The sequence below is a fragment of the Podarcis bocagei genome (genome assembly GCF_964188305.1).
Source record: "Podarcis bocagei genome assembly, chromosome: 9".
NCBI classification, from domain to species: Eukaryota; Metazoa; Chordata; class Lepidosauria; order Squamata; family Lacertidae; genus Podarcis; species Podarcis bocagei.
The window spans coordinates 4,488,254-4,504,435 of record NC_138134.1 but is presented as its reverse complement, the minus strand read 5'-3'; the positions used below and the strand labels follow the sequence as shown (position 1 = coordinate 4,504,435).

Here is a 16,182-nt window from a genome sequence, read left to right as displayed (position 1 = left end):
CCGACGCCCCGCCCACTCCCTCAGGTACCGGGACTCCGCCTTCCTCTTCCCCCGCCCTCCTGTCACCTTTCACCCTCCGCGGGCCCTTAGTGACCGCGCCGGCCTTGTTACGAAGCCCAAGGCTGCCCATTCCAGGGCTCCGGAGCGAACCATTCCTTTAGAGGGGGGGGAGGCTCTCCAGTCCGTGCTCTCAGGCGGCGGCGGCAGCTCGCGGTTCCCTCTTCTCTGCGTCCCTCGGCGCCGCTTAACTCCCGTTTCTGCGCCTTCTCCCGCGCGGTGGCCTCTCCGCGGCCGTGTCCGTCGCCGGCTCCCCCCCCTTCTCCTGCCAGGTGGTCTCGCCCAGCGTCGGCGTTAACGGAAAGCGCTGAGGGGGCCGAAGATGGCGGCGGCGGCGGCGGCTTCGCCCCTCAGCGAGTGAAGGCGCCCTGCCATGTCGGACTCGGAGGAGGAGAGCCCCGAGCGGCAGCTCAAGTTCGTGGTGCTGGGCGACGGCACCTCCGGCAAGGTCAGTCAGCCCCCCGAGGGAGCGAGACTCGCCGTCGCCCGTCATTGCGGGCGGGAGGACCGCGCTCCCCAAGCGCCTCCCGCCCCGCGAGACCCCCCCCCCCCGAGGCCGGAGCCGGGCTGGTGGGTCTGGGGTCTCGCGAGGGATCCTTGCCAGCCCCTCGCCCTTTCATAGCGCCGGCCTACCTCGCAGGGTTGTTGTAGAGAGATGACAGGGACCAGACGCACCGGGGGGGGGGGCTGGCTGAAACGCTTTAAAGCATCAAGACGTGTTTTCTTATTTATTTAGTTACATCGTCTGTGTTGGGGGGGTGATGCTACCGCCCCCCCAATGTAATTAAGAAAGCAAATAGTTTATTTTGTTTTAGCAAACAGCCAATATGCACATTAAAGCGATGGTAATTATAACAATAATAGTGACTTGCATTTCTACTCCTTAACCTTTTAAAAAAATCCCATACCATTCTTAATTTTTGTAGCACGGATCTGTAGAGCCTTAACAAGGAATTGGGATGTTTTGAAAGATATGTACTTCTCTGGATCAGCAGGTGAATATAATTGTTTCTAAGATCATTATAGAAAAGGCACCCCAGGAGCACATGAGTTGTATCCTCTATTGACACCAAGTTGCAACCACAGACTCAATATCTGTCTTAGGAATTCATTTATGTCGGCCCATCCAAAATGCTAACAGGAGAACATTTAATCTTGCCTGCGTAAAGAATAAAGTAAATAAATAAGAACACCCCTCCCCACACAAGGATCCATGATAGGGGCAGATCTGATACCTGCCAGGGCTCCTTAAAGCAGATGGGAGCTCAACTGACTAAAGAAGCACCTCCTTGCAAAAAAAAATCCCTGTGAGCAGTGCTGGATTTACGTATAAGCTAAACAAGCTATAGCTTTGGGCCTCACTCTCTTGGGCCCCCCAAAAAATTTAAAGGAAAAAAACCTGGATGTACATTTCCGAAATATAAGATAAAAAACAAATAAAACCTACATACAGCAACATTGTTTCACTATTAATATACTTCTTAATTGTATTTCAGTTCAAAAAATACTTTGATAAAATACATATTTTGTTATGTGCAAATGGCTTTAGATACCTATTAGGTCCATAAATAACCATATAGCATATATTCAACACAAAAAACAGCAACAATTTGTTGTTTACAAAAGACAGCTGGACATATAAAGGGCCCCATTACCTTCAGTAGCTTAGGGCCTCATCAAACCTAAATCTAGCCTTGCTCATGAGAGTACAGTGGTACCTCAGGTTACAGACACTTCAGGTTACAGTCTCTGCTAACCCAGAAATAGTACCTTGGGTTAAGAACTTTGCTTCAGGATGAGAACAGAAATTGTGCAGCGGAAGCGCAGCGGCAGTGTGAGGCCCCATTAGCTAAAGTGGTACCTCAGGTTAAGAACAGTTTCAGGTTAAGAACGGACCTCCAGAACGAATTAAGTTCTTAACCCGAGGTACCACTGTATTCACTTTTGTAATTTGCAGCTCAGGGCTCCTTTGTTTGGAAGAAGAACACTCCACTGAACACAGTGGGACTTATTGTTATTGTTATTATTACTATTTAAAAATAGGGTCATTTCAAAAATAGGATTGGGCTGTCATATGATGATTACAGGTTTTAGATTGTTAGAAAAAAAGACACTGAAACTTTCTAGGGTTTCTATTTTATTTATTTATTAAATTTATAGAACAGCTTTACCTTCCAAGGAGCTCAAGGAGGGGTACATAGTTTCCCCCCATTTCATCCTCACAAGAACTCTTTGAGGGAGGTTAGGCTAAGAGAGTGGTTCTCAGTTCTTTTTCTCGGAGGCCACACTTGCATAAAAAAATTGCTTGTGCCACACCCAATTTTTTTATAGATGAGAAAAACATTGGAAAACAGAAGAAAGACCAACTAGCACTGCTTGTACACAACTACTTTATAATATTATCATGGGACATCCAGAAATTATAAAGCAACACAGCTACATAAGAACATGAATTATTTCCACAATAGAATTATAAACAAGCCTTAAATATAAATATGTACCTTAAGTATGTATACAACCTCAACGTGATGTATGAGCTTGCTTTTGCAAGGTAATCTCAGTTATAGGATGAGATAGTTCTCAGTATCACTTGATGCTCCTCCTCTCATTTTAAAAAATATATCCATTCCCCCCTGTATTGTACTGAACTGTACTGTACTGTATTACATGAAAATGTTTAAATGTTTCTTTGTCCTTGAATCTTCCCGCCACACGCCATCCTCTCCTGCCATACCCTTTGAGAACCACTGGACTAAGAGATGGTAACTGGCCCAAGATCATCCAGTGAGCTTCATGGCTGAGTGGGGATTCACACCATGGTGTCCCAGGTCATAGTCCTAACTATTATGCCACACTGGCTCTCCAAATAACCCTGGTATTTCAGGATTCTGAAACAGGTGAGGAGGCGACCCCGCCCCCACAAGCAGAAGAGCACAATTTGGGTGGTGGTGGTATTGGAGCTGGTATGTTGGCCTCTGCTGCTCCCCTTGAGTGTTTTCAATAAAGCTTTATTATAGTAAAGCTGGGAAGGGGCCAACAAAGCTGTTAAATTCACAAAAGGTCCCGAAATGGAGATTAATGTTTTTTTTAAGTCCCTAACTTGATTAAAAGTAAAAATGAGCCTAGGTAGCCTTCCAAGGGCACTAGAATGTATTTTGAACTGGACTTGAGTGGGAAATCATGGTGAGTAGTGTAGGGTAAAGGGATCCCCCCCATACTATGCAAGAGCATCCAGCGATGCAGGTCTCCGCACCTGCAGTCTGAAGTGGAATAGCCCGGGCACATCATTGAGAACTAGGTCTATTACCAATATTGCATCCATTTACTTTTCAGTAGCATTCATTTAAGATGAGGAGGAATAAAGTTCTGTTCTAATAAAAATGATATAGCCTAGCATAAGGAGTGTGCCCCGTGCCCACTGGTGAATGATGAGGGGAAAGGGTTTAGTTGTTCTTAGGATAAGAGAGCAGTGGAGTCATATATGCAAGTAGAGCATCGTCAGGTCTGGCCCACCCATGAGGCAAGGTGAGGCAACTGCCTTAGGTGGCAGGATCCACAGGGGCAGCAGATCTGGCCTACAGCAATGGCTAGACCTGCTGCTTGGAAACTGGATCTGCGACCTGGAGCTGTCATCCCATCCCCAAGTTCTGCCTCCGCAGTAGCCTCTTGGTGAATAGGAGGTGCTGCTGGTCTCCTCCCACCCCTTGGGGGGAAATGTTGGGGTCTCCTAGGCTCTGCAGCCACCCAGCATGTTTCAGAGTGAGCCCCTTTTCCTCACCACAACAGCCTTTGATTCCCACTTCAACCATCAGGTAAGGTTGATTTGATTCCACCACCCTGTTTTTTCCTGTTGTAGATCTTCATGCATCCGTCCTTCCCTGTGGTGGTGGTGGTGGGGGCATTTTGTGGTTTGCCTCAGGTTTCAAAATGTCTTGGGCCAGCCCTGAGCATAGTGGAGGAATCGGACTCTATAGCAGAATGTAAATTTGCTGATACTGTGTCAGATTCACAGAGAGCAACTTAAATCAATCAATCACCTTTCTAAAGTTAAAACCGTATAGAAATTACAGAATATAATTTTACAAAATATAAAATTACATATTACAAACATGGCAAAAATAGTCATTAACAATAAATTAAACACCAAAAAGTGCACAACCGAATTGAACAATTTCCATATAAATCAGAATAAGGTCTAAATAAAGATGCAAAAAATTAATATCAATAACAGCAACAACCCCACTCTCCACAAAATCCCCTCAACAACACTCCAACCCAAGAATCTGTTCAGCAGCCACAGCTTTTGCATCTGGAGTCAGTCCAGTCCTGCCCTCCCAGGCCAGGTGGAAAAAGGCCAGCAAGGCAAGGATCAGGTCTTCCTGGCCTCACAGCCAAGATAGTCTCTTATGTACCTTGCCCTAGTGCAGGGCTGCAGTTTCAGCTTATTCCTCCTATAAGCTGCCAGCTTGCCCTCTCTAACTTGTATTACAAGCCTGGTTTAAAATTGTTTCTGGCCTCTTCACGTAGCTCTGAAGTATGTACCATCCAAGCCATCATAAAAAAATCATAGAGTAATTATAAGGATAGTTAAGATTGTTTTCTAAAAGTCTCCGGCTGCTCTTTCACATTTACAGACAGCCAAAATAGTTCAAAATGTGTGGCTGTAGTGCTAGAAATAGCAGGCACTACTTGTATCATGCTTTAGTGTTCAAGAGTGTACATTTAGAAGCATGTACATTCAGGTCCATGGGACACGGGTGGCGCTGTGGGTTAAACCACAGAGCCTAGGGCTTGCTGATCAGAAGGTCGGCAGTTTGAATCCCTGCGACGGGGTGAGCTCCCATTGCTCGTTCCGTGCTCCTGCCAACCTGGCAGTTCGAAAGCACGTCAAAGTGCAAGTAGATAAATAGGTACCGCTCCAGCGGGAAGGTAAACGGCGTTTCCGTGCACTGCTCTGGTTCGCTAGAAGCGGCTTAGTCATGCTGGCCACATGACCTGGAAGCTGTACACTGGCTCCCTCAGCCAATAAAACCCCAGAGTCAGTCACTACTGGACCTAATGGTCAGGGGTCCCTTTACCTTTACATTCAGGTCCAGCTTCATGACATAGCATCCTCAGGCCATGGCCCTGTCTCTTACCCTGGGTCTCTGATTAGTGCTAGGCAGTTTGGTCTGGGTACCTTCCATTTTAATTTCCCGCAGTGCTTCTGGTGCAGCATTATTCTGGGACATTGTGGGAAGTTAAATAGCAACTTGCTGCTCAGGGGATGAACTGATATAGGTGGAGGTGCGCCAAGAGTCACTTTGCCAAGGACACACCTCTTCTTCTTGGTCTTTGATAATTGAACTGTTGTTATTAGTGCCCCTCCTATATAATCTGTTTTAATTTATATGTATTGCATGGTATTTGGGGGTGGATTTGTTTTCATTATATTGTATTATTTTTTCTAGCTGTAAGCTGCCCTGGGATCTTAATGTGAAGGGTGGGTAATAAATACGATGATGATGATGTTGTTGAGAAGAATTGCTTTGCTGGATCAGACTATCCGCTTAGTCCAGTATTTTGTTTCCAACAGTGACTGGCTGAATGCTTCTTGAATCTAAAGAATGTATTTATTTTACATATTTAGTACCTCTCCCTTCAGTTCTGAAGATCTCCCAGGGTAACTTATAGTAGATCAAAAAACACCAAACAAAAGCTTAATGGTAAATCAGCAGTAGGGAAAACCTATCACAACATTAAAACCAAAGCTGCAAAGTTTACAAAACTGGAGCTACCTGCAGACATTGAAAAGGTCTTCACGCTTGACACCGAGATTTCAAAAGTTGCTTAGGCAAGCTTACATAGGGAGAGTGTTTCAAAGATGGGGTACCACAACTGAAAAGACTAATCCTGGCCACTCCCTGCCTCATCCCTTAGTTATTTTGTACAGAATTAGAGCAACTGCCTGTTTATCCCTGCTGATGGTAGTTCTCCACAGGCCTTTCTGTTTTCTGATACCTCATATCCTTTAATTAAAGATGCTGGGAACTGAATCTGGGACCATACACATGTGAAGCAATGAACTATATTAGTGTGGGAAACCTGTGGCTTTTCCGATAAGAACAGCTTCATGGTGAGTGGCCAGGAGTTGTAGTCCACCATCATCTAGAAGGCCACATTTACCCCAGCCTTCAACTCTAGTGGAGAAGAGCCATGCCCTCTGTCCAGAAACAGGAGCACTCAGTTTGATATCAATGGAGCAATAACAAGCAGAAGATACAGCAGGTTAGGGGTTCATTACTGGTTTTTGGGAGCACTGAAGTACGTTTCTTGGATTGTGTGGCACAGTTGCTTGTAGAGTTTTTACAGTTTCTGACCATGTCTGTTCACATTGTATTGAGAATTACCATATAATGGTTATGAGTGCCTTATATGACATGATACACTTGACTATAATATTGTACGCTGTATGCTTAGAATTATACTCTTCTAAACTTTTATCCCTGATTATGGAGTAGAGACGCTTACTTTTGAAGGAAGCCTTTATTATTTTACATTTTTTAAAAGCATTTTAAAGTAAATTACTTTACAGCTTGTTTTTTTCATCCTTATGATATCCCTATATGGAAAGTGACCATACCCTAGCTTTTAAGAAATGTAGGTCGCATTAGCAACTCCCATGTTGATAAGGGCTTTGAAATTGATTGAGATTCACACCCAACACTCTTTCTGCAATTCTTACAAGAGTTGTGATTCATGTGTATGTGTCAGTGTGGCCTGGTTCAAATGTAACTGGACTTCTCACCAAACTTTGGTTTGAAGAAACTTGAGTGCTTCCCTTTCCTCTTGTGTGGCCGGCTGCAAATGAGACTTCCTGGTTTTTTTAGACCAGAGTTTCCCTGATGTCTGAAATTGTAGTTTAAGGACCACCTACAATTTGGGATTGCAAACCAGGGTGGTAGTGGAATGCTTAGGTGCATGCCCACTCAAATCATGTCTAGCTGTGTGACTCTATTGTGTCTGAACTGCACCTCTTTCTCAATTCAGGTTAGGCTGTAGTTAATGAAGGTTACCAAATTTGGTTTACATGCATGATAGTCAGAATGCTTGTTCAAATCATGATTTCCAATTCTGATTTGCTGTAATGAGAAACAATAGTTTGAAAAAATGGCACTGAAGTGGCAAACTGTGGAAAGAAGCAGCTATACCCCACCAGCGAATAGTGCACAAAGGAAGAAGTTATTTTGCAGAAATGTTTTTGTGAGAAACTTTTCTTTCTGTAAATTCTCATTTTCTTCTGAAAAATTAGAGGGCAAAAATTCAGTGCAGCCTTAATTGAAAACATTTGACCGGTGAACCCACTCTAGCAGGAAGGGAAATGGAATATAGGGTGCTAGTAGATTTGTCAGCCAGACTAGGCTTGTGGAGACGAGAAGGAAGTGCTGCTGTGGAATGCAAAGAAAACCACAAGGAAAAGACCAAAGAAAAGTATTTACTGGAAGTTAAGTTTGGAGAGTATAAATACATGATACAGCAAAAGAGTGGTTAGTTAGAGGATGATTAATCACCCCCTTTAATAACAGCTAATGGAATGGACAGGCTGTAGGATTAAGACAGATGTACCTGAAGTTCACATGGAAGGAATTTTAACAGTTGTATGTTGTTCTCTCTCTTTCTTCTCTTTTTCTGAGACTTAGAATCCTCAGTTTCAGCAAATCAACTAGGAATGCTGAGGGCTACTTTGGGAGTCTTAAACTGTAAAAGGCCCCCATGTTTGACAACTGTGCTGAAGACCCAATAACTTGGCTGTTTCTGCTGAATACAGATTACTAGCAGCACGTCACGCCAGAGCTCTTATAGCTCTTCGCTTTCTGGGTACTATTCTGGGTGTTTCGACATATAAGCAATGCTTCTTAACAACCTGAGCCTAGAATGGGGCCTTAGGGTTTATCATTTTGGCTCCTGAGGCCGAGAAGAGATTTGTTTATTTGTTTATGAGTACTTCTTGAGGCTTTATTTGTAGTACTTAGATTCCAGTGAAAGCAAATTACCAAAGATCGTAAATCAGATATAATGGATTCATTTTTAATTCCTCAGTGTTTTGTTTTTTGTTTTTTAAAACTTGGCTATGTTACATATTGGTTTCTCTTTCTCTCCCCACAACCCCCTGAGCTGTTGGTATAGAGCACTTTACATTTATCAATTGCAAGGTAATAAGGCACCCATCTCCTGATTTTTGTGCTCTAAATTCTTTTGCATTAAGTGGGGATCATGAAAGTTGTCCTAGAAAACTTCGCTGAGTTGTTGAAAACTTCTTGCACTTATTGGCAGATGTAAACCCAAAGAGTGTGTTCATTAATGCCTCTAGAAACCTCTTAGGGAATATTGAGTGTCACACAGTGATAAAGTCAATATTTACAGTATCCCATAAATCAAGGATGGGAGGATACTGTATATAACCTTTCTGATTTGGAAAAAATTAAATATTCCTATACAATTTCTTATTAAAATACAGGAATATTTTAAGGTAGGAATCTGTTTGCAAAATGAGGGTAGTTTTGGTGATTTCTTCCATTTATTTATTATGTCTGACATTCTCATTTTTGTAGTTTTCTCTGATGTCATACAATTTATATACTTTATTCCTATAAAGTTTTAAAATGCAATTTTGAAACACTGAAATATTTTCATACTGTTTGGAAGATATTTTTCAAATCAAAATGTCAAAATAAATTTATTGTGAATATAATTTTTAATTAATAAATATATAAACATTGAAATGAATTATGATACCACTGTAAGGTAGGTTATTGTTCTCAGTCAGTCTGCAGCTTACAATCTAAAATCCTTTGCCTCCCCCCTTTTTTCTAGAAAATGTATTGGGCTTAATTTAGCAACAACACAATTATCAGTAAGTGTATCTTTTAGGAAATGGATTCTATTCCACTAAACTTACATTGTTTTATTGCTAGGAGGCCCATAAATTAATAGGAAAATTGCTTTTTATTTTCTAGGCATATCCTCTAAACTCTTGCATTTATTCATAACTTGAATATCTCTATAGCCTCTCATACATTAACATCTGCAGAAGTAGATTAGTGCTCAGAAAGTGAGAGGCAAAGTAGTCCAGTGGATAGAATTTCAAACTTGCTTTTAGGAATTCTAGATACACATCCCAGTTCTTTCATGGACTCGTTCTGTGGTCTTAGTCAGGTTGCCTTCTCTTTGCTTTGGTTCTCTTCTTCGGCTTGTGCTAACCTGGTGAGATGTTCTTAAAACATTTTTACTTGAACTGTATACTTTTTGGCCATGTGACAAGCTGTTTTTGCAACGCCTATCAACATCAAAAGTCATCCATGTAGGGAAGGAAACACAAGTCCAAAGCCCCCTTGGGCACATGAACTATTTGTGTGGTCTTTGAATCCTGGACAGTGTTGTTGTGAAGACAAACAACGTTCTGAAGTGCTTTGCTTGTTACAGTGCTAAGTAATTAAGGCAGGATCTGGAGTGTGGCAGAGCATATGCTTTACTTTTAGAAGATCTCTGGTTCAACTCTGCATCTACAGGAAGGGCTGGGAACAATCCCTATTTGAAACCTTGGAGAGCTACTTCCAGTCATTGTAGATAATACTGAGCTTGATGGAGAAATTGTGTGATTTGATATAAGGCAGCATCCTATGATCCTATGATGTAAAGATAAATTCTTGTGCTCTCTGCTAGAGCAGCCCAGGCTTCGTGTGTGTAGAATAGTATGTACACTTTTATTCTATTGTGCTCTCTCACTTTAGACATCAGTTTTGTGTTAGGATACCAATTCTAAAACTATAGAAGAGAAATTTCTATCTGTTGGAACCACCCCCCCCAAAAAAAAACAACAACAGTTGGGATGTTCTGATTTAAAACTTGCCTAGTTTTCATTTTATTATGTTTTACTTCAGTTGTGTCTTCTGAGATATCAAGTGAACTTAATATGATTCTGTTTTTAGACATCCTTAGCCACACGTTTTGCTCAAGAAGCTTTTGGGAAGCAGTACAAACAAACCATAGGACTTGACTTCTTTTTGAAAAGAATAACACTCCCAGGTAAGAGGAGATTAACATGCATAATACGAAAAAGTGTGACCAACAGTAAAGTGTTGAGAAAAGGACTGTACTCTTAAGTACATAAAAAGTTCTGAAGTTCTAAAAGTATGAACCAGCTTCAGTTACTAATACAGGATACTTACTGATGAAGGATTGTTTTTTATATTTACATTATGTTTTGTTGTGTGTGAATATTTAGATTCCCAAGAATGTGTTTGTATGAGGTTCTTGAATCTAGGATTTAAAGTAGATACACCATGTGTAAATTGGAAATGGAAAAATGCTTATTTTGAAATGAATATGATTTTTAGATAAAATATCCCCTACTTTTACTTAGGTTGAGGGGATACATATATACTGTAACTATGGAATTGCTAGGCTGTGATATGTGAATGCTGTCTTATGCAAGGCAGCATGAAATTGCTGGCATTTAATAGACCACTAAAATTCAGGGTCCCCAGGCACTCATAAAAATACAGTTTGAGCATTCAAGATGTTTCACTTCGTGATGCAAAGAAACTATTTAGATGCCAGTTGTAGTACACTGCATGGAAAACGTAAAGAAGTAATTAAAAAAGATTGACAGAATCTTAAAGTTTGTTTCTAAACAATTGGGGGTCTAAAATGAGTTTATCATTTTAATGTAATTCAATTTGCAAGCTTAAAAATATTCCATTAAAGGCATTTTCCCCTGGTGTGCTTAACAAACCAAAGCTGGAGAGAGCATTTTCACTATGAAACTGCAGGGAGAATTGATAATGTTGCTGCAAGATTGAACTTTTATTATTTCTGGGATGTTTCAGGGAAATACATACGAAGCATATTGAATTGAACAGTGAGCAGGATTTTTGTGTGTGCTAAACCTCAGATGAACTTTTCTGAAAATTCTGTTAAATAAGTGTCAATCTTAGAGGTCCTGAAAAATAATTCAGAATCTAGACTTCAGCAGAAATTTGGGAAAGTTGTCAGGACTTTTCCAGATTAACTAACATTCAAACTACATTGATTTGTTGCATGTGATATTAAATCTCAAATATGGGTGCTTATTTTTTAGGAATGTAGAGAATAATCCTGTGTTTCCCACTTGGTTCTCTAGATGTACATACAATATGTATCATATTTTCAATAGCAGAATGTGGGCCAGAAATACATTTCTTCTTATCTCCCCCTCACCCCCCCCCCAATAATAGCTGCTAAGCTTGTGTAACATATTAAATCATTATTGAATTCTAAATGGGGATTGAATGCTTGGGAAAATTTCTTTTCCTACAATAATTTTTCTTTTTTTAAAATAAGATATTTATTAAGATATTTTAAAGATATTACAATACAGTACAAAATGAAAAACAAAAAACAAAAACAAAATGAAAATGATTAAAAACCACTCCATTTTTCTATTACTTATTTTCCTTAGCTTGTTTCGCGGACCTCCTCATACCTCCCTTTTTTGTATTCCAGTTCAATTTGTTGGCTCAGCAAATCCTTACCCTCTTTGTTTATCCTAATCTTTAGTCTTAAAATAGTAACATTAGATTTTTCCCTATTAACAACCCATTTTTCATATTCCCTTAAAGCATTACAGCTGGAAACCACTTAATTTCTATCCAACATCATTCTAACATTCATTAATTTTACAATATTTCTGTAGATAGTCTTTAAATTTCTTCCAATCTTCTTCCACCGACTCTTCTCCCTGGTCTCGGATTCTACCAGTCATTTCTGCCAGTTCCATATAGTCCATCAGCTTCATCTGCCATTCTTCCAGAGTGGGTATATCTTGTGTCTTCCAATACTTTGCAATGAGTATTCTTGCTGCTGTATTTTATGTAGCGTACATAAAAAAAGTTCTATCTCCTACAATAATTTTTCTCGCCAATTCTAATAAAATATTACCCACTTTCTTTATAACATCTGCATATTTCTTGTATTTGTGTTTATAAGAACATTTCAGTTGCTTTTTGGTGGAGTACATAAAATTGTTATTTTTCCAGATTTTTTCACAAGCTCCTCTTTGTACATGATGGCATAACTTTTTAGTTATCGGTGGTAATGTTTGTTGGAGAGCCATAATAAGTCTTCTTGTGCTCAAAATGTTTATGCCACAGAAATCCATTTTTAAAGATGAATGCAATTGTTATTTGAATAGCAACATTGTTATTTTTAAAGTGCAATAACTAGAATAGCAATTTCAAAAAGAAACAGTAACTGTGATTGAACTCATTAGGGGCCAGGTAACAAAACTGCAGTTTCTTGAGAGCTGTGGGATTAATATTTTTGGGTTAATATTTTTGAAGATGACCCTTTAAAGTGAAAGTATTTTAAATAAAAACGCTTACTCTGCTTCCTTTTTCATGAACCTTTGGTAATTGTTCAAGACTGAATATTGATTGCAGCTCATATTTGGTACCTTTATTCTTGTTAGCTTTGACAGGCATTTATTTTGGGGTTTGGAGGGAAGAAGGTCTGATTCTAGGGTCCTCTTTTCCCTCCCAATTCCAGTGCTACCACAGCTGATGGTGTCAGCCAACTGTTTTGTATGGAAGGTCCTTCTCGTACTCAGTCTACTGCTGTATGCAAGGGTCTCTGCATTGGGATAAATGTTTTTGGATTTGTGGTACATATCTTCCAGCACAAATATTGTTGAATAGTTTAACTGTAAAATGATATATTTTTAAAATTAAAACTGATTCAATTCTCTTTGAGGGAATTATGTTCCAAATAGTGGCCTGGTTCATTATATTTTATGATCCAGTTTAGTGTGTCATTTAGATGTAACCACTGTTCAGATTTCAATGCTTAAAATAGTGCATCTGTTAGTCAGAAGTTTTGCAGATAGAGCTCCTTAAGAGTCACAGTCAAAATACTTTCAGGAAGGTTGTGGGTATAAGCCAGTAAACAGGGTTTCACTGTGAAAAGGCTTTTAAAAGGCCTCAGTAAAAAAGGAGGACAGACGTGTTTTCAGTTCCATCTTTACTGTGTAGAACTTTAAGTAAGGTTAACCAGTGCCCCAAGTATACTTTTAGAAGGCTGCTGTTGAATCCTGCTAGTGGCATCAATTCAGACCAAGTGAGTTTGGCTATCTGCCCTGTGTTCCTAATAAACTCAGCTTCACTTTCAATTGAACATTATTTCCTGTAAAGTACAAAAAAATTGAAGTTAAAACAAAATTTCTTAAGAATTTTTAATATTCAATACATATGAAAACTTTAAAGGGTTTTTTTTTTGCTATAGGACCAAAAATATACATCATGCAATTGTGTAAAACATACCGTATTTTTCGCTCTATAACACGCACCCGACCATAACACGCACGTAGTTTTTAGAGGAGGAAAATCCGCAGGCATGCCACCCGTAGGCATTCCCTCCATAACACGCACAGACATTTCCCCTTACTTTTTAGGAGGAAAAAAGTGAGTGTTATGGTGCAAAAAATACGGTATTTGTGTATAGTTACTTGAAATATTTGCCACTGTTCAACATCTACATGGATAGTCTGTATTCTCTCCAGTTTTAAATATACATGGAAATTGAACCTAACTGAATAATTCTGGGCTCATTTGAAAAATACATATCTTAGGCTCATTTATTTCAGTACAAAGTTCTGCCAAATAAATGGGCTTAAGACCAGGATTCTAGGAAAATACAGCTATCAACATATTTTGAAGAGGGAAGAACCCTGTGTTTTTGAACGTTCTAATCATAATAAGATATTTTTCAACGTAATATGTTGCTCATAGCTTTGATGCACATTAGTCTTAAGTCTCAACAACCCTGCTAATTGGGTGCCTTCAGATGCAATCCAAGAGAAGTTCTCCTGTGCAAGGTTCATTAGAATGGATGAGAGCTTCCATTCATTTGAGAGTAGCTTGACACGTCAAATGCCCTTCAGGAATATATTTACACAGAAAAGTTGTTAAAACCATTATTCACACTAGCTTTATTATATAGAAAGAAGGTTCCAGATCTGAATATAGTTTCTACATGTATCTCTTTAACACAGGCAAAACATTATCAAAACTGGCTAACTTTCTCAAGTTTGCATGCTGTTTTTCCTGATCATTTATTTATCTGACTATGCAGCAATGTTATGGGACGGATTTTAAAAGGAGTTCAGACAGGAAACCTTATATTTATGTTAGTTGTATATTGTAAAAGATCAATACTTTTTATGTTAAATGCAGTGGGACTAAGACTAAAATCCTGTATATGCTTACCTAGGTGTAAGTCATTGATTTTGTTGTGGAGCTTAGTTCTGAGTAGACACTTTTATAAACCAATTTGAAGCTTTATTACATTGAAGCAATATATAGGCGTTGTGAAATAATAATAAAAAATAGACATGCAAGTTTTCACTCTGAATATACATGAATGGGTGCATGATTGAAACCATAGTACTGTAAGTCATTTACATTGATTTAATTAGGAGTAATCAACATAAGGTTCATCAATTTTATCTTTAATAATATTGAGTAAGTGAAATTAAATATTTTTGTTTTATAGAATTACTTTTGTCTTAAAGAAATGGATATTTTTATAACTGATATGAAGGATTTTAATAACTGCTACTTGGGTGTACTAAACCTTTATTTGCAATATAACATACAAAATTCAAACTGATGTCCTTTCTTTTTTCATTACACACACACACACACACACACACACACAAGCATACACCTTCCATTTCCTCAGGTTGACATCTGTAACATGGGAATCTAGGAATATATATTGCTCTTGAATATGTGGATTGTTTAGGATTTTGCCACCTTCTTGTCTTGATCAACTGCTCTGCTAACAGCCGTGTGACAGAGAAAATGCAGTTTTGAGAAAAAAATGCACCTATTGAATTTTCACTAGTCTGCTCATTGTTACGATGGCACAGAGCTTCTGTCCATAAAAAGTAGCATACTATGATGCTGAAATTGTGACCTAAAGCATCCCTTTGAGATTTTTGTTCGGGGGGGGGGGGGAATGCATTGGCTGCTTAGATTTTGAACACAAGATCACTATTTTGTATTATGCAAGCTGTCCTGTTCGAACTATGTTCTAAAATGTGATGTATATAGGCAGTACATTGTGCCGGGGTAATGTTAACACTGGTTATAAAAGTTGACATAAGGAATAATTTATGTGAGTTGTTTCTACACATACACATTTCTTTTAAATTGAAGAGGCATGATTGCAATTTGTTACACTCTTGTGTTCAGTATTTTGTTAGATGTAAGTACTTTTAAGTACTTTTAAAGTGTGTGCAAAAGTGGACATACTACTTATCTGACATGAACTGATTCCAGCAGTAGCTGGTTCTTAGCATAGCTGTCAACGTTTCCCCCTTTAAAAGGGAAATTCCCTTATTCCAAATAGGATTCCTCGTAAGAAAAGGGAAAAGTTGACAGGTATGGTTCTTAGCTGTTACATCTTTCTTTCTTTTTTGGGGGTGTGATGCAAACAAATGAATTCCTGTGGGTGAGATTTAAGCTTTTATTTAGTGAGATCAGTGAGACTGGGAAATGTTTCAAATTGGCTGGATTATGCTTATATTATATGAAGTATTATAAAGGCTTGATATTAGAATAATTTGGATTTCTGCTAGAGAAAAATTAAAAACCACTCTCAGTTCATGAGATTTGAAGTCACATTGAAGGTGTTTTGCTTTTGGAATATTTATTAATGGAATATAGTGCTGGTTTAGCATCCACAATATATTGAGTATGCTGACACATATACACTTTGAGGAGCTAAGGACTATTGGAATATCTAGACACAATATTTAAAACCAAGTCCAGTTACTATTGCTGAAAAGTGCAATCATTTAGTATTTTGAGTCTGTCTTTCTAGCTGTGCTATCAAGGAGATAACCAGGATCCATTGTAAAACTATTCATTTGTGAGCAAGGTCAGCCAAAGCTTTACTTTCAATTTCTCTGCAGTTATTTGCTCTTCCAAACAGAAGAGCTGCTCTGCAATTTTAAAAATGACATGGCTGTTACTGTGGGAAGTGCAACAGGGAAAAGTGAAAATATAGCTTTGCACACCATTCATGTCTTCTCAGCTGAATTAGGGG

At 39.1% G+C, this 16,182-nt stretch overlaps 1 protein-coding gene across 2 annotated transcripts in view; it reads left to right on the top strand.

Moving 5' to 3' along the window:
* Positions 1–313: 313 nt before the first annotated feature.
* RAB28 (RAB28, member RAS oncogene family) overlaps positions 314–16,182 on the top strand; it is a 56,594-nt gene continuing 40,725 nt past the window's right edge. The window contains exons 1-2 of one of the 2 annotated variants that reach the window (XM_081207962.1): positions 314–505; positions 10,026–10,122. In XM_081207962.1, coding sequence (XP_081064088.1) covers positions 431–505; positions 10,026–10,122 — 172 coding nt within the window. In that variant the 5' untranslated portion in view covers positions 314–430. The remainder of the gene's footprint in view (positions 506–10,025; positions 10,123–16,182) is intronic. The other variant, XM_081207963.1, reaches the window with a different exon arrangement.